The 18,460-nt window shown below is 36.4% G+C and overlaps 1 protein-coding gene across 5 annotated transcripts in view; it reads left to right on the top strand.

The window, feature by feature from the left end:
* Positions 1-18,460, top strand: part of cul4b (cullin 4B) — a 98,010-nt gene that overhangs the window by 29,686 nt on the left and 49,864 nt on the right. Inside the window, exons 6-8 of one of the 5 annotated variants that reach the window (XM_028815876.2) lie at positions 11,341-11,503; positions 12,036-12,125; positions 12,425-12,507. The exons of 2 other annotated variants lie outside the window; for them this stretch is intronic. In XM_028815876.2, the coding sequence (XP_028671709.1) occupies positions 11,341-11,503; positions 12,036-12,125; positions 12,425-12,507 (336 nt within the window). The remainder of the gene's footprint in view (positions 1-11,340; positions 11,504-12,035; positions 12,126-12,424; positions 12,508-18,460) is intronic. 2 more of the 5 variants (XM_051934949.1, XM_051934950.1) reach the window with 2 other exon arrangements.

Raw genomic sequence — 18,460 nt, 5'->3', positions numbered from 1 at the left:
CAGAGTGAATAATTATAGAACAGAATAGAGTTAAGTTCCCATATAAAAGTATAACATTCAGAAGACATTAATAATAAATATTTTTATACTTGTACTCTGCACAATGTTAAGTAACAATAATTGATTGGTTGTAGTATTTTCCTTTTTAAACCGACACTAATGTACTGCAGTCATTTGTGCAATCTCCAGATGTGGCTCAGTACTCTTAATCATTTTGGCTTTAATAAAATTGAACGTATTCAGTAATTTTTTTTCCACAATGAGACCCCAGCACCCATATTCTCCATTATAAAATGCAAGAGCAGTCATATTCTGTTTGTTTGTTTGTTTGTTTATTTATTTTGCTTTGCATCAGAATGCAGTCTCAGTTTGATAGTAGTCTTATCAATATTCTGCAATTTGTTTAAGTACTTTCGTGCACGTTTCTGTATTTTAAATTTTCATGAAAGTATGTATAAACTTGTATGACATCTGAAACATCTGAATACTGAACTGGCCAATTCTAAAACCGATTCCCCTTTTTTTCTCTCTTTTGGGTGTTTTTCCTTTTTTCTTTATCCCTTTAAAAAAAATTTATACAAAGCTCCTGCATGACCAGATGCATAGGAGCCTTATGTTTTGTATTAAACTGTTAACATTGGTATTTTTATAGTTAAACTTGACCACATGTGTTGCCTGTTCATCTTTTATTAACAAAATGAAGTTCTGAAGAGTTGTTAGTGACTGTAAAATACTAAAAAATAATTTTGCTTAAAATACATAATTTTTACTAATAAAATGTGTACAAAAAGTATTTATCCACAGTTTATATGGCATGAAAGAAAATAAAATTATTTTCATAACAATTATGGTCATTTTGTTTAATTTTTTCTGTTGTGTATCTATCTAAAACAAAGCTTAATTTACAAACAAAAATTAAGTAGTTTTCACAATTTGTCTAACAAAAAAACATTCTTACGCACTGATTCAATAAACTGATATTGGAAGCTAAACACTGCTTAAATTTAAATATGTGCACTTTTAGGCTTTAATCATTTTTAATCATTAATGCACGTTAAAGTATATTTATTCAAGGGTTTCTTTTTTATTTAAGTGTTCTTTTATCTTTTCTTTTTCTAATTGATACTGTGAGCTGCTGTGCTAAACACAAATTTGCTCACCATCTAAACTCAGACCAGCAGTATCCATTTTACTTGTGACAATATAAAAAACTCTGAATTCATTAAAGTGTTTTTTCTTTCCATCTTGCTATTCGTCTAATTGCACAGTACGACTCACCAGATTTCTTTTTCTCACTCCACTTTCTTTATTGTAAAGCCAAATATTCCATTCTGGTTAAGACTGCCTTGCTGCCCTCTGTTTACAGGACGTTTGCAGCCAAAACAAAATTGTATTAGCTTAACTATTATAATAACTTTGTGTACAGGAACACTACAACTAAATTATCATAATGTTTAGAAAAGCAGGATTAGAAAAAAAACTTTTTTGTGATCAGCCAATTTACTGATCGCTGATAGTCTTTTGTAGTGAAAATCAGACAATTAGTCAGAGCATCAATACTATCTGGGTAAAACACCACCACATGGCTGGTTATGAGCCTGGTAGAGCAGGCAGAAAGAATAGTGAGACATTTTATCATCTGCAGTTGCAGATGATGATGCTTGAACTATGACACATTGGCTTTATTTATTATAATCTACAAACCTTTGTCTTTCACACCTGAAAATATTCTGGTGTTGTGCAACTGCAATATTCAGCTTTAAAGAGAGAAAACAAAATGTCATAGACTGGCCCTTTTGTGACTTAGACTGTCCTTTATAATTCATATATTATGCCAAAGTGCAAGTTATTGGATGTTTTTGTGTAGTTATCAAGAATCCAATTCAAAGTAACATTACTGATACAGTGAATTAGTATAACCTGCTCTGAGGCCACATTGCAAGAGCATAAGAGTAATTTTGGTAACAATGTTGGCCAATACAAATGCTGGACAAAGAAATTTAATGGCAAGGCTTGGTAACAGCTAGTGAAAGTAATTTGCAGACAAAATCAGCAAATGGATATATGGATAATAACACAATTGAAATAGCCAGATAAGCAGATCTAACACAAATATGATATCATAAATATCCTTAATTGAAATACCTAGATTAATGAGACATCTATTATCTTGACAGGTAGGTAGAAGATTAGAGGTCCTATCTAAAGGTTCTCCTTCCTATGATATACCTTCTTACAGTTTCATTTGGAACTGCAAGAAGACTTGCATTCTATAGCACACATTTTGATTACAAGATATAAGTATCAATTGTTTCAAGAAGATAAAATGGGAGAAAAATAGTTTACCACTTCATACTTAAGAATGGTTTTCAAATTGGAGACAAATTTAATTGGAAACCAATGTGTACCCTTGAGAGTCACGATCACCAGTTCTACCACTGAGCTACTGAGGTATATTTTAACCAGCTACAGATCTGCTTTCATGCTTAGCATCTTTCATAGACTCCCTGTGTGCACCACCTGTTAGAGCAGCTTTAGCTAAGAATCTGTAATAATTATTAAAACCTACATAAGAGATTATATTAATACATAAATCATTGTGGATTCAGCTAAAGTAATGCTCAAGGCCTTAGTCAGTATTATCTCACTTTTTGATCAGTTTTCATCCATAAACAAGACTAAAAACAGTTTGGTCAAATTATTAAAATTGGGCTTGACCCATCTGGACAAAATATTATTTGGCTCTACCTTAACCTAGATTGAGCTTCTTATGTAGACTAGAGTTTATCTTATATGCACATGGATTTAAAAAAAAAAAAAAGTTGCAAACTCAACAACAAAAAAGACCATTGCTATTAGTAGTATTTAGTTTATAAATCTTACCTGTTCTTGTATCGTTATCTTTTTTTTTAATTTTTTAAATTTTTTTTTTAATAAACATGTGAGGTGTTACAAAGGGCATCTTTTAGAGATCATAGGGCATGTTGGTCACCAGAGACTGAACAAATGAGAATTATCCAAATCCATGCTACTTTGCGAGCATTTAAAGTTTTACCCAATTCAAATGCTACTGGCAACTTTTTATCCAGTCAGTTTTTTTTTATTGATTTTGTTGTCATCATTCCATACAAATAGTCAATTTGTATAAAAAAATAGGATTGAAAACAAATCAACCCCCACCCCTGAGAAAGAGAGCTTGGCCAACGGAGTAAAACTTAAAGCTAGTAAAAATAAATAAATTGATGAGTTGATAGGTGGATAAAGATAAGTGGAGAAGAAAAAGAAATGGGAAGAGAATCTCTACTTCCTCAGTGCTTTAAGAGTTTATTCTAAAATATTATTGATTAGATCCTGCCAGGTTTTGAAAAAGTTCTGCATAAATCCTCTAACTGAGAATCTGATTTTTTCCAATTTCAAATAATATAAAACATCAGTTACCTACTGACTTAAAAGAGGAGAGTTAGGATTCTTCCAGTTTGGCAAAATACGTCTGCGTGCCAGTAGTGTAGTGAAGGTAATTACAGTTTGTTTGTCCTTCTCCACTTTAAGCCCATCTGGAAGAACACCAAACACAGCTGTTAATGGGTTAGGAGGGATTGTGACCCCAAGGCTGTCTGAAAGGCACTTAAAAATGTTTGTCCAGAATGATGTTAATTTGGTGCAGGCCGAAAACATGTGACCCAGTGAAGCTGGAACTTGATTGCAGCATTCGCAGGTTCAGTTTTTCCCTGGAAACATTTTGGACAGTTTTAAGTGAGACACATGTGCTCGATATATAACTTTGAGTTGAATAATTGTATGCTTTGCGATAATGGAGCTTGAATGAATTCTCTGCATTGCTCCCTTCCACTCCTTTTCTGATATGTTGAGTGAGAGATCCTTTTCCCATTGTCCTCTTGGATCTTTGAAAGGGAGGGACTGTAAAATAATTTTATACTTTGCAGAAATGCTGTCTGTGTCCTCAAAACTGAGCAATATGTTTTCCAGCATAGAGGAAGGTGCAAATGAGGAAAATCGGGCAGGTTCTGTTTAACAAAGTTTCTAATTTGAAGATAGTGAAAGAAATGTGTTGCTGGAAAGTTAAATTTAGAATGTAATTGTTCATAGGATGCAAAGATGTTGTCTATATAAAGATCTCTAAGCAATTTAATCCCAAATGTTTTCCAGATATTAAAAACTGCATATGTTTGCGAGGGTTGAAAAAGGTGGTTCTCATGCAGAAGTGCCACCGATAAAAGATTCTTCATCTTAAAATGCTTTCTACATTGGTTCCATATTCTGAGTGAGTGAAGCACAATTGGGTTATTAGTATATTAGCGATAACTTCCATTTATTGGGGCACAAAGCATGGAATATAAAGAAGTACTGCAGGATTTTATTTCTATTGTGGACCAAACCTGTGTATGTTGATCTATTTGTGTCCAGGTTTTTATAGCTTGTATGTTTGCTGCCCGGTAATAAAACTGAAAGTTAGGTAGACCCATGCCACCTTCTGGCTTAGGTCTTTGTAGGGTCGCTCTTTGGATACGTGGATGTTTTAAGTTCCAAATAAATGAGGTTATGGTTGAATCTAATTGCTTAAAAATTATTTATTGATGTATATTGGAATATTTTGAAATAAAAAGAGAAGCTTAGAAAGATTATTTATCTTAACAACGTTAATTATTCCAGCTAGAGTGAGATGAAGGGTTGACCATCTATGCAAGTCTAGCTGAATTTTCTCCATACAGACGGCGAAATTTTGTTGATAAAGAGCTTTATGTTTACTTGTGATATTATCCCCTAGGTATTTAAACTGATCTGCAATAATAAAAGGGAAGGTGTCCAATATAATACTGTATGCTTGAAAATTCACTGGAAAGAGCACACTTTCATTCAGATTAATTCTGAGACCAGAGATCTTTTGAAATTCTTTAAGTGCTGTTAAGACTGCAGGCACAGTATTTTGTGGGTCTGATATATACAGTACCATATCATCTGCATATAGAGAAATTTTCTGTTCAATACCTTCTCTGATAATCCCCTTTATCTGATAAGCATTTCAACAGTGATCTGCCAGTGGTTCAATGGCAATTGCAAATAGCAGTGGTGACAAGGGGCATCCTTGTCTGGTACCATGTTCTAGCTGAAAGTAGTCTGAGCAAATGTTGTTAATTCAAACTGAAGCTTCTGGATTGGTATACAGTAGTTTGATCCATGCAGAAATGTTCGGGCCAAACCGAGATTTCTCTAATGTAGTGAAAAGGTAGTTCCATTCAATCATATCAAATGCTTTTTCTGCATCCAATGATAATAATATCTCTGGGGTGTTTGACTTTGCAGGTGAATATATTATATTAAACAGGCGTCAAAGATTGGAAGCTAAGTGTCGGCCTTTAATAAATCCAGTCTTATCTTGTGATATTACCGAAGGCAGCACTTTCACTATCCTTCTAGCTAGGACTTAGGAGAGTATCTTAACATCATTATTCAGAAGTGAAATTGGTCTGTATGATGCACATTGTAATAAGTCCTTACTTTGTTTAGGAAAGACGGTGATTAATGCTTGGTGAAAAATTTGAGGTAGAATGTGATTGTCTCTAGGTTCTGTAAATGTTGCTAATAAGAGGGGAGCTAGCTGAGTGGAGAATTTCTTATAAAATTCTATAGGGTAGCCATCAGGGCCTGCTGCTTTCCCGCTCTGAAGTGAGTTTATAGCATCTAGTAATTCTGATAGCGTCAGAGGTTTATCCAGTTCCTCTGCACTAAAAGTATCTATTTGTGGTATCTGTAATGTATCCAGAAATGCATTAGATTGTGTGTCGTCTTCTTTAAACTCAGTAGAATATAAGGATTTATAGTAGTCTCTAAATGTGTGCATTATAGTTTTATGGTCAATGATTTTATCTCCGTTCGTGTTGGTGATTGCTGGGATTGCATTGTGAACTTCTTGCTTGTGGATTTGTTGAGCTAAGAGCTTATTAGCTTTCTCTCCGTGTTCATAGTAATGATATCTTGATTTAAAAATGAGTTGTTTAGTTTCTTTGGTTGTTAAGAGGTTGAGCTCTGAATGCAGAGCCTGCCTTTTCCTATAAAGAGCCTCACTTGGACACCTGGCATGTTCTTGATCTATTGTAGTAATTTCACTGGTTAGCTCGGATACCTTCTTGGTTTCTAATTTATTTCTATGGGAAAGATATGAAATATTCTGTCCTCTTAAGAAGGCCTTTAGAGTTTCCCAGAGTATTCCTGCAGAGGTCTCTGAGGATGTATTTTTCTCTAGGAAGAAACTGATTTGTTTTGATATAAATTCTGTCCAGTTCTCATCTGCTAATAGAAGTGGGTTAAGACGCCATCTGCGAGATGAGTATGTGGGGCATAATGATTTTAGCTCTAAAATCAGAAGGGCATGGTCGGAAATAGGTCAGTTTTTACACAACAGAGTAATTGACATTTTGTGTAATGAATGAAACTGTTGTCAGTATGCAAATATACCCATTTTTAGGTGATGTTTCCTAATGTGGGAATATAGAGGTAAAATAGAATTGATCGTGGCATTGAGTTGCTAAAAAAAAAAGTCTTTCTGTAGTCAATTTTTTAATCATCAAATAAATTACTTTTAAAAAATGCTTGATAATCTGCAGTCAATTTTGTGGATAATCATGTGAAAAGCCACATCTACATTTAAAATTGTCTCCTTTCAACATTAAAAACTAATATTAAAGTTGTTCTCTAGACATGACCAAATTTCAAATTGAAATCTAGTATAAAGGTTGTGGCACAGGCATAGTTGTTATAACACCTGAGTAAAGGAAATAAAAATAATAATAAAAAACAAATACGTTAATTTTAAGCATTAGTGTCATTTTTCTAGAGAAAAAAGAGTACTTATGCTTGAACTTTATTTTAAGATGGACAGAAATGTTAAAGAATAAGTTAAAATAAATGTTTCCTGGTTGCTTGGCTGCTTCCTCTCAAATCCACATGTTTACCCGGTACTCTCATTATCTTCTTAAGATAGTTTGAAATTTGACAGGTGACTTTAAATTGGCCTTATTTATAGAAGTGAATGTTGCAATGTGTACAACTGTACCTTGTGATGAACTGAAGCCCCTCCAGAGATTTTTGCCCTATGCCAAATGCATCTTCAATAGGCTCCTACTCTGGTATCGTGTTTTCCAAAAAATAGATTTAAGTTCATTCTATAAGTTGGTTGACAATGTGGCTGCACAATTAAGTCTTTGAATCTTCTCTTTCTCTGGCAGTTTAAAAAGACTGTTAACTTCATTGAAAACCAAAACATCTAATTTAGATTTACACACCAGAATAACTGTAAAATTTGAGTCTAAAAGATCTGAGTTGCACCTCTCATAAGCAGTGCTGCAGGTTGGAGTGTAGGTGTTTGAATAATGCTTGGATAGTTTACCACCATTAACAATCTTCATTTAAATGTACAATAAAATGCAGGATTTCATTATTGTTCTGTGTTGCCATTGTCAAATTAAAATATAGACCATGTAGAAGACAAAAAAACAATATTCACATTGTGTGATAAGAACGGGCATCCTGGCCAAGTAGGGGCATGGTTTATTACCTGGATAGGAGGCCCAGCAGGAATGATGGATGAACTGGCCAGCAAAGATAACTTTCTGCCCAAAATAATGGATGGACCATTAGAAGCCGGAACTTGGGTAGTTCCATCAATCATTTAGTAGGCGGCAGTGGTCCTCGCATGAGAGCCCAGTCGAGACACCTGCAGGGGTCCTTGAGATATGGAGTCATGGTTCCTATGTTCTAATAGAGGGTGCCGTCGATGGAGGACCTTCCTACTTTCATTATGGCCCGGAAGTGCTTCCCGGAGGACATGGCACAGCCCTGGACGCATTCTCAGGTCCAGCATGAAAGGAAGCCCACTGCCACACATGGACAACCCAGAGTCAGGAGGGAGAGGATGATGCTTGTCGGGAGGACTAGAGGCAGAAGACTGAGAGGAAGAAGAAAGGATGGTGTGATTTATTATATTGTGCATATACAGTTGTGGCCAAATGTTTTGAAAGTGACACAAAAATATTAATTTTCACAAAGTTTGCTGCTTCAGTTTTTATGATGGCAAGGATCGGCTCTGAGCCCTTTCTTATTTGCAATGGTGATGGACAGGTTGACAGACGAGATTAGACAGGGGTCCCCATGGATTATGATGTTTGCTGATGACATTGTGATCCGTAGCGATAGTAGGGAGCAGGTTGAGGAGACCCTGGAGAGGTGGAGATATGCTCTAGAGAGGAGAGGAATGAAGGTCAGTAGGAACAAGACAGAATACATGTGTGTAAATGAGGGAGGTCAGTGGAATGGTGAGGATGCAGGGAATAGAGTTGGCGAAGGTGGATGAGTTTAAATACTTGGGATCAACAGTACAGGGGGGATTGTGGAAGAGAGGTGAAAAAGAGAGTGCAGGCAGGGTGGAATGGGTGGAGAAGAGTGTCAGGAGTAATTTGTGACAGACGGGTATCAGCAAGAGTGAAAGGGAAGGTCTACAGGACGGTAGTGAGACCAGCTATGTTATATGAGGTAGCAGAGTTAAAGATGCTAAGATTTGCACTGGGTGTGACGAGGATGGATAGGATTAGAAATGAGTACATTAGAGGGTCAGCTCAAGTTGGATGGTTGGGAGACAAAGTCAGAGAGGCGAGATTGCATTGGTTTGGACATGTGCAGAGGAGAGATGCTGGGTATATTGGGAGAAGGATGCTAAGGATAGAGCTGCCAGGGAAGAGGAAAGCCTAAGCGAAGGTTTATGGATGTGGTGAGAGAGGACATGCAGGTGATGGGTGTAACAGAACAAGATGCAGAGGACAGGAAGATATGAGGAAGATGATCCGCTGTGGCAACCCCAAACGGGAGTAGCCGAAAGAAGAAGAATTTGCATATACTCCAGAATTTAATGAAGAGGGATCAGATGAATTGCAATTAATTGCAAAGTCCCTCTTTGCCATGAAAATGAACTTAATCCCCAATAAAACCATTTCCACCGCTGTTGTCAAGAAGTTGATTCAGCTGCGGGATCGGGACACCACCAGTGCAGAGCTTGCTCAGGAATGGCAGGAGGCAGGTGTGAGTGCATCTGCACACAGAGTGAGGCAAATACTTTTTGAGGATGGCCTGGTGTCAAGAAGGGCAGCAAAGAAGTTACTTCTCTTCAAATAAAACATCAGGGACAGACTGATATTCTGCAAAAGGTACAGGGATTGAACTGCTGAGGACTGGGGTAAAGTAATTTTCTCTGATGAATCCCGTTTCAGATTGTTAGGGGCATCCGGAAAAAAGATTGTCTGTAGAAAAAAAGGTGAGCGCTACCATCAGTCCTGTGTCATGCCAACAGTAAAGCATCCTGAGAGCATTCATGTGTGGGGTTGCTTTTCAGCCAAGGGAAAGCCATGAAAAAAGAATGGTACCAAAACATCTTCCGAGACCAACTTCTCCCAACCGTCCAAGAACAGTTTGGTGACGAACGATGCCTTTTCCAGCGTGATAGAGCACCGTGCCATAAGGCAAAAGTGATAACAAAGTGGCTCGGGGAACAAAACCTCAAAATTTTGGGTCTATTGGCAGGACACTCCCCAGACCTTAATCCCATTGAGAACTTGTGGTCAATCCTCAAGAGGCGGGTGGAGAAACAAAAACCCTCAAATTCTGACAAGCTCCAAGAATTGATTATGCAAGAATGGTCTGTCATCAGTCAAGATTTGGCCCAGAAGTTGATTGACAGCATGCCAGCATGAATTGTAGTGGTCTTGAAAAAGAAGGGCCAACACTGCAAATATTGACTCTTTGCATAAATCTAATGTAACTGTCAATAAAAGCCTTTGAAATGTGTGAAATCCGTGTCATTATACTTCAGTATACCATAGGAACATCTGACAGACATCTAAAAACACTGAAGCAGCAGACTTTATGAAAGCCAATATTTGTGTCATTCTCAAAAGTTTTGGCAATTACTGTACTTTGACTGTGCTTACTGTCTGGGAAAATATTTGGAAGTCTCCCACTGAAATACATAAAGCCAGTGTTGTGCTTGTGGAACATGTGTCGGAGTCAGGTTTGGGGAGCTGGTTTGCCCCCTGTTGGCCACATCATCTTTGGAATACCACAGGCTAGCATGCAACATAACCTTAAGGATACTGTGCATTGCAGAGAGCAGTATTTGAGAAGACTACACAAGGTACACTTTAAATGCAGTATTATTTAGCTTGTGAAGCAGTAACATTTTGGTTGGAGGAATAAATGGTGCTTAACAAATTAATTAGTTCTGCAAGTCAAAACAACATTTTTTTCAGGCTTCAATCGTAAAGTAATTGTTGACATTAATATGCATGCATATCCAAATCAAGTCAATTAAGTTCTCCAGGTGTGCTTTCAGTTCAATTTATGTTCATAAATTACTTAGTAAAAGATGTCTGTATATCAGTTTATATAAAATAAAATGTAAAAGCATTTGTTAAAGATCATGTTTTTAAGTGTTAAATTTATTCAATTACTATATTAGGTAAAAATCAGATAAATATCAGAATATAAATGTTTTAATGCAATGTAGTAAACAAAATTAATATTTTTCATTTCTGTTGATCTCTCAAGTTTCCTTGTGTTTTAACATGTTATTTAAATGAAATTGTTCAATAGAATTCTATACATGCTGGTGTCTTAAAAGATGGATGATCCATTATAAGCAGAATGTTTGCAAAAAGGAGACTTGACACTAACCATACATGCAATAATCTGTAGGAAAATGCATAACATGAACATACACTTCATTGAATCTTTTATTAGCTCATTTAATACTGTCACATCACTTAATGTTACATGCACACTGAGTGTTTTTCTAACAATGTAAACCATCCTGGAAAAATTATGATAGCCATAAACATAATACAACATTTGTTTTTTATATGCCATGCTGCAAATAATATTTTGAAATTGTTTTCTTCATTAAGGTAAAGCGTGTATCTTCAAATCATACAATAAATAAAAGATATCGATGCTTTTATGCATGTTGGATGATATGGATTTAATATTTTTATAATGCAATATCAGTCACTGTGTCTGTTTATCATTTCAAACCATTTTGCTTTTTAAGGTTGTGTGTCCAAAAAAAAGTATTTTACTGTTCTTTAGTATATAAAATGTTCAATTTTTGACAGGCATTTATTCTTGAAGTTTATAAAATACATTTTGATGATTAATATACTCCAGTTTTCATGTGTACATTGTTCTGCTGTTTTTCATTTTTAGGAAGTACTTTTCAGTATGCAGTTTTTGGTCTAATAACCACCTTTCCCCTCAAAATAACTGCTGTTTTATTTATAGGGACATGGGTTTGGATTTGTTTAGATTCTATATAATTAGTGATCAAAAAGTTCAGAATAAAACGATTGATGGTATTCTACTATTAATTGAGAGAGAACGAAATGGTGAAGCCATTGACCGAAGCTTGCTACGAAGCCTCCTAAGTATGCTCTCAGATTTACAAGTAAGCACCTTATTTTGTATTAGTTTTCTTAAATTATTGTTAATTTATTTTTGTGTTGTCTTGCTTTGCTCATTTTTTTCATGTGTGCATGTGTGTACAGACACATTACAACAAGAACTAAAATCTTTTTATTCCATGTGATTTATTTCTGCAAATTGGATTACTTGATACATTTAAAGTAAATGTGTAATTGTTTTCACTAGTATTGTTTGGTAAGTAATTAATCAGATAGATAGATAGATAGATAGATAGATAGATAGATAGATAGATAGATAGATAGATAGATAGATAGATAGATACTTTATTAATCCCAATGGGAAATTCACATTCTTCAGCAGCAGCATACTGATACAATAAATAATATTAAAGAATGATAATAATGCAGGTGAAAAACAGACAATAACTATGTATAATGTTAAATTTAATCAGGTTCGTTGTTTTAATTTATGTTTTGTTAAATTAGGATTTAGAGGCCATACATAGTAAAACTGCAGTTATGAAGTCTCAAATTAACTTCTTCACTCTCAAATAGATATACCAGGATTCATTTGAACATCGTTTCCTAGAAGAAACCAACCGTCTATATGCAGCTGAAGGTCAAAGGCTTATGCAGGAACGAGAGGTAATCTGATATTAAAAATAATAAGATTTTGAGATTTGCTAAAAAATTTTCTTAAGTTGTCAAGTAGACTTTATTTTTGGTTTTGCACTGAAGATTTTGTTTCACTTAGAATTAGTGACAGTTGCTAAGTTCTTTAAGACACTAAGTGAGCAGATTATCCTTCTAAATGAGTACTCGTAAGCTATTTTTTAAAATCCAGTTTTGCAAACGTAGTGGAAAGTTCATGGAATGTACTATTTTTGTTTATTTTTTATTGTAGGTGTGTTCATTGCTTTAGATTTTTTTTTTTTTTTTTGTAGGTTCCAGAATATTTACATCATGTAAATAAGCGTTTAGAAGAAGAAGCTGATAGAGTAATTACATATTTAGATCAGAGTACACAGTAAGTTCATTTACTTTTTTCAAACATGTAAAGCATTATTACCCTTTGAAATAAACTGTTAATGCTGTTGTGTTTGTGCATCATGGAAACATTGATGTGTCTGAAAAGCACGCATACAAATGGCTTTGCTTCTTTTTAGAGTGTGTGCACAGATGATTTGCGTCCTAGTCTGTTCAAGCCTTCTATGCACAACCCTGTGCAGTTGCTGAATCCCCTGGATTTTCTGATGAAGTTTTTTCTTTGCATTTACATATTAATCTTAGAGATACTTCCATTTCTGCCTGCACAGACTTTAATCTTTGCTCAGGATCTGGGTGATTTCACCATGAATCTGAGGACATTTGGCTGTCACTCTTTGTTTTTCATGTTGGATGTTGTATGTGTGGGTAGCAACACTTCACGCAACCATCCCTCTAGTGAGTGCTTGTTTTCTTGTCAAGCACATGTGCAGTCAAAGTTGGCTGTTCAAATCCTACATGGAGCATTCTACAAAGATGTGCATATTTATTTATTAATTAATTTCAAGGGTACCAAGTTAAGGGCTATAGTTCCACATTTTTCACAGTGTAACTGTTAAAGACAACTTTTTTTTTTTTTTAAGCCAAAATTCAACTTTTATTGCTTTATTGGGGTTTCAATGAAAGTAACACTATATGGGGAAATGTGGCTTGCTAGCTTGAGGTGGTAGACCTGCCCAGTAATGGAAAGAAACTGCTTTCCCCTCAGTGCTGCTGGGACAGACAACTTTGTACTGTATTTTACAAGGTTATTGTAGTTTTGCCTGGCGATTCTAAATTGGCCCTAGTATGTGCTTGGTGTGTGGGTGTGTTTGTGTGTGTCCTGTGGTGGGTTGGCACCCTGCCTGGGATTGGTTCCTGCCTTGTTCCCTGTGTTGGCTGGGATTGGCTCCAGCAGACTCCCGTGACCCTGTGTTCGGATTCAGCGGGTTGGAAAATGGATGGATGGATATTAGTTTTTGTTTCTATTTTATTTTTGATCTTACTGGGAAATTCAGTTTAGTTTTAGTTTTCCTTCCATCGTGTATTTTTAATTTTAATTTAGTTTTTATTTCACAAAGACATTTCTGTTTTTTATATACATAATATATGTATAATTAATTTCACTTTCAGTTTTCGTAATTATGGTATGGTTAAAGAGCTACTATGGAGTTTAATTTTGTGTCACAATCAGACAGAGCTGTACACTTAACGGGTTTGGAGATGAGTTTAATTTTAGTGGAAGCTTGCTACACTACATGGTTTACTATCTGATTTTGTTTTTGTCTGATAAAACGAGCATAGTCAAAACCAGATACTGAATATGAACAATTTTACAATTTTTGTCATTTGTGCTGAGCAAATGTGTGCTGACTATTAGCGCTTATTCTTTCCCAGAAATTAGGGTTAGGTGAATTTTCAAGTTTGTGGGTTTTTTTCCTTGAATGTCTACCGCACACAACATATCCTGCTCCAAGACAATGTGCTTACAATTAATACCTTCAGTATTGTTTTCAAAACTTTCCCATACTGGGCTTTGTTATTTTCTACCAGCCATATTGATCTCTGGTTCCATCGCAGGCACAGAAAATTTATAGGTAGAATTTTGCCACCTGCAGGTCTGAGAAGATATCATAAATCAGAAAATAAATTCTACTGTGTTCTGACAGGTATGATCATGAAAATCATCGGGGCTTAGGAAGAACATGGCTCTTAGGCTTGAATCAGTGTGCAGACCCCACCTAGCTGTATTAAGGGAAACAAAGACAATATTTATATTTTCTAAACTTGTTTATGCAGAGCATGATCACAGGAGACTTGGAGCCTGTCCCAGCAGCTTTGGATCCCCAAGGCAGGAAAATTCCCTGGTCAAGGTGCAATCCTATTGCAACAATACTATATATATGAAATACTGTATGTATGACAAGGCTGATGTTAACAATAAAAACAGTATGATATTTCAACTATGTATTTTCAGAAAGAGAGAGAGATTGAATACAGGGAGACAAATATTTTAAAACATAATTCTGCCAACAGATTATTTTCACAATATCACATATTTTCACCTGTGAATGTAAAACTAAAGTTAAATTAATAAATATAGAATAAATGCAAAAACACATTGGTAGTCTGTTATCCACCGTTTGGCAGACTATCTTCACTTACCTACCTGCCAATCCAGGAATTAAGCAAAAGTGATTTGTGAACAACAATATGCTGATCACGTATGTTGACCTAGTCCAGGGGTGGGCAAAGTACGGCCCACGGGCCAAATCCGGCCCGTTGGTCTTTTTAATCCGGCCCGTCGAAGATTGGTACAAAATTGCCCAAATCAAATCATATCATAATTATGACTACAATCATTTGACCTTGTCCTGTAATGCCTGGCGTTCCACCAGGTGGCGCATTAGGCGCAGTGATACATTGACTTGATTTTGCGGAGCCCAGGTTACTCTGTTATTACTCTGCTACTGCTGTGAACCCATCTGCAACAATGAGTGGGGAAAAGAAAAGTCGACAGTGAGTGCCAAGTGTTTAATAAGGAATGGACAACTAAATACTTTTTCACTGAAGTCCGGTCAAAGGCTGTATGTCTTATTTGCCAAGAAACCGTCACTTTTCCACCAAGCATGCTAATTACGCTAACAACCAGTCAACACAAGAACGGATGGCTACTGCTCAGAGGTTGGCAGCTAGTTTGCAGGCTCAGCAAAACACCTTTATCCGACAAACTGCCATCCAAGAGTCAAGCACGAAGGCAAGTTATGTGCTGGCATTCAAATTAGCAAAGACCAGCAAGCCTTTCTCCGAAGGGGAGTTTCTCAAAGAGTGCATGGTAGAGACAGCAGGTATCTTGTGTCCTGAGAGCAAGAACAAATTTGAAAAAAATAGCTTATCACGCAGGACAGCGACTCGCCGTGTTAAGCTAAATGACGAAGACTTAGCTAGCAAGTTAAACAAAAATGCTTAGTCATTTACATTATATTCCTTGGCACTGGACGAAAGTAATGACATAAAGGACACCGCTCAGCTTTTAATTTTTATCAGAGGGATTAATGACATTTTTGAGATAACAGAGGAGTTTTTGGCCATGGAATCCCTAAAGGGGAAAACGAGGGAGAGGACTTATATGATAGCGTGTCGGGGGTCATAAATAGGCACAAACTACCTTGGAGTACGCTCGCCAGTGTTACCACAGATGGATCGCCAAATCTGACTGGAAAAAACGTTGGGTTGCTCAAAAGAATCCAGGAGAGGGTAAAGGAGGACAACCCTGAGCAGGAGGTAATTTTCTTACACTGCCTAATCCACCAGGAAGCACTGTGTAAATCCGTATTGCAGTTGCACTACGTAATGAAGCCAGTTGTAAAACTCGTTAACTTTATTTGAGTGAGGGGACTTCAGCGTTGTCAGTTTATTGCTTTTCTTGAAGAAATTGACGCTGATCACCAGGACTTGCTTTACCAGTATGTCGACGAGTGTGGGAGCTCAAACAGGAGATTATCTCATTTTTGGAGCTACTTGAGAAAGCTGACGATTTTCCTGAGCTGAGTGACACAGATTGGCTCTGTGATTTAGCTTTTGCTGTGGACATACTGACACACATGAATGAGCTGAACATGAAGCTACAAGGGAAATACCAGTTTGTGCATGAAATGTACACAAACGTCAGAGCCTTCAAAACCAAGCTAGCTTTATTCTCAAAGCAAATGTCAAACAACTCATTTGCTCATTTCCCCACACTGGCTATGCTGAAAGAGGCCCCTCGACTTGTGAAAAAATACAGGAAATCACTGGACGACCTGCATGGAGAATTCTGGCGTCGGTTCTCTGATTTTGGAAAAATTTACAAGTCACTTCAGCTGGTGTCATGTCCCTTCACACAGGACCCTGAAACGGCGCCACAGGAGTTGCAGTTGGAACTGATTGATCTCCAATGTGACACCGTCTTAAAGGTGAAGTTCAACTCTCTTAAACTGGATGAGTTTTATGCTTCATTAAGCACAGCCAAATTTCCAAACATCCAGAAGATGGCACAGAGGATGCTGGTGTTGTTTGGCTCTACGTATGTGGGTGAACAGACTTTTAGTGTGATGAACACCAACAAAGCACCCCACAGATCCCAGTTGAGCGATGAACACCTCAGATCTGTTCTGAGAATTGCCACAACAAAACCAGCACCAGATTTCGATGTACTGGCAAAAAAGGGTGATCAACAACACTGTTCCCACTAAAAGTGAATGTAAATATTAACACTGTAATGCCTTTTTTATGTTTATGTTTGATATGTATGCATCTAGTGCTGGTACGGCCCGTCTGTCAAATGTTAAAAGTCAATGTGGCCCCTGAGACAAAAGGTTTGCCCACCCCTGACCTAGTCAGTCTCTGGTCAGTGCCGTTTTACTTTTAAAAAATGATTTCTCCTGTGTGAAGTGGCAGGTGAATTATTGTCAACAAAACGTAGACACTTGAGAAACAAACTGAAACGTTACTCATGATTTTTCTGTCCATACAGTAAAGGTTTCGTTGACCAGCACATTCCAACTTCAGGCGTTTGAATTACATTTTGATATACAAGAAGTGCAGCTCGTTATAACAGACATCAGACTCATACAGCCTGGAATTTAGCTTAGTGTGTATTGCTGCATTGATTGCTCTGTACACACTCTATCTTGGGCTCAGTTAGAATTACAGCTAGCATGCCGTCATTTATGAAAAGACTGAAATTCTGTAAGGGATTGTCTGTATCTAATACAGCAGTAAACGGCAGTTTTGAAAGTTGCCGATCACTTTCAAACCAAAGTCATCACTTTGGTATGCTTCACTAACACTTGAACCATAACATATCATGCTGCCACTCTCAGCTCCTGAAGAACTGTCATTATTGTCACACAGTAAATCGCTTTCTTCATCACATGCTTTACACACCCGTATTCCGTTTGCTCTGTCACCACAAATGCTGTGTGAACACCCGCCCTCCATCACCAGCCGCCATACTATACATGCAGACGGCTCATGGTGGATGACTTTGTTTTAGAGTTAAGTTACAAGGGTTAATCTGATTGTATGGAATGTTGCATGTTTTTAATAAATTCAATAAAAGATTAAAAAAAAAAGTTACAAGAGTTAAAGACTAACGGCAGGAATATTTGTTGAAAAACCAAATATGAAATTCTTATGAATATATTTTGATTAATTTTGGGACCCCTGCAGCTCAGGTTAGCCCTTGCATGAGTCCAGTTGTTACGAAAACTAAAAATATTTTTAGAAATTACTATTACAAAATTACTATTACTATTCAGCTACTTTAATAGTTTAGTTTTAGGCTTTGTTAATTATTTAATTTCAGTTTATAAAACTTTTTTTTTATTAATAGTTTTAGATTCGATTTTAGTTTTCGTTAACGATAATAACATTGGTATTTAAGTGGATCCAAAAAACTGCTGGATGGATGTGAAAAAAGCAAGTCTGTTTAAAGTATCATTGAAACCGTTTATAACTACTACAAGAGCAGCATCAATTGAATACACAAACTGAAAGTGGTTCAGTTATTTGCTGCCTCAGCAGTACTGGGCAATAGGTGGAAAACATCTATTGACAGGGTTCCAGACTATTACACAATGAAAAAGAGACTTCTAACTAAGGCTTATTGTCAGAGTATGGGAAGAAGGCGGAGCGGAGAATGTTTTTTGGATAAGAGTACAGCTGAGTGCTGACAAGAGGCCAGCCGTAACAAATTGCAAACACCTTTGTACACGTTTATTTTTTTTTAGTTTGTTATGTTAGTAAAATTTGTACCTTCTGTCTGTGCAGATCTTTGTTTGTTTGTTTGATATTTCCTTTTACAGCTGCTAATCATAATTGTTTTTCTTATTACATATAATGCGTTTCTCAGCCATATATTAAATGAAAATATCTTTGAACTGTTAAATGCACTGTGCAAAATACTGCATGTT

Source organism: Erpetoichthys calabaricus, chromosome 12, assembly GCF_900747795.2.
Source record: "Erpetoichthys calabaricus chromosome 12, fErpCal1.3, whole genome shotgun sequence".
NCBI lineage: Eukaryota > Metazoa > Chordata > Cladistia > Polypteriformes > Polypteridae > Erpetoichthys > Erpetoichthys calabaricus.
The sequence above is the reverse complement of the archived record's forward strand: the minus strand, read 5'-3'. Positions and strand labels throughout refer to the sequence as shown.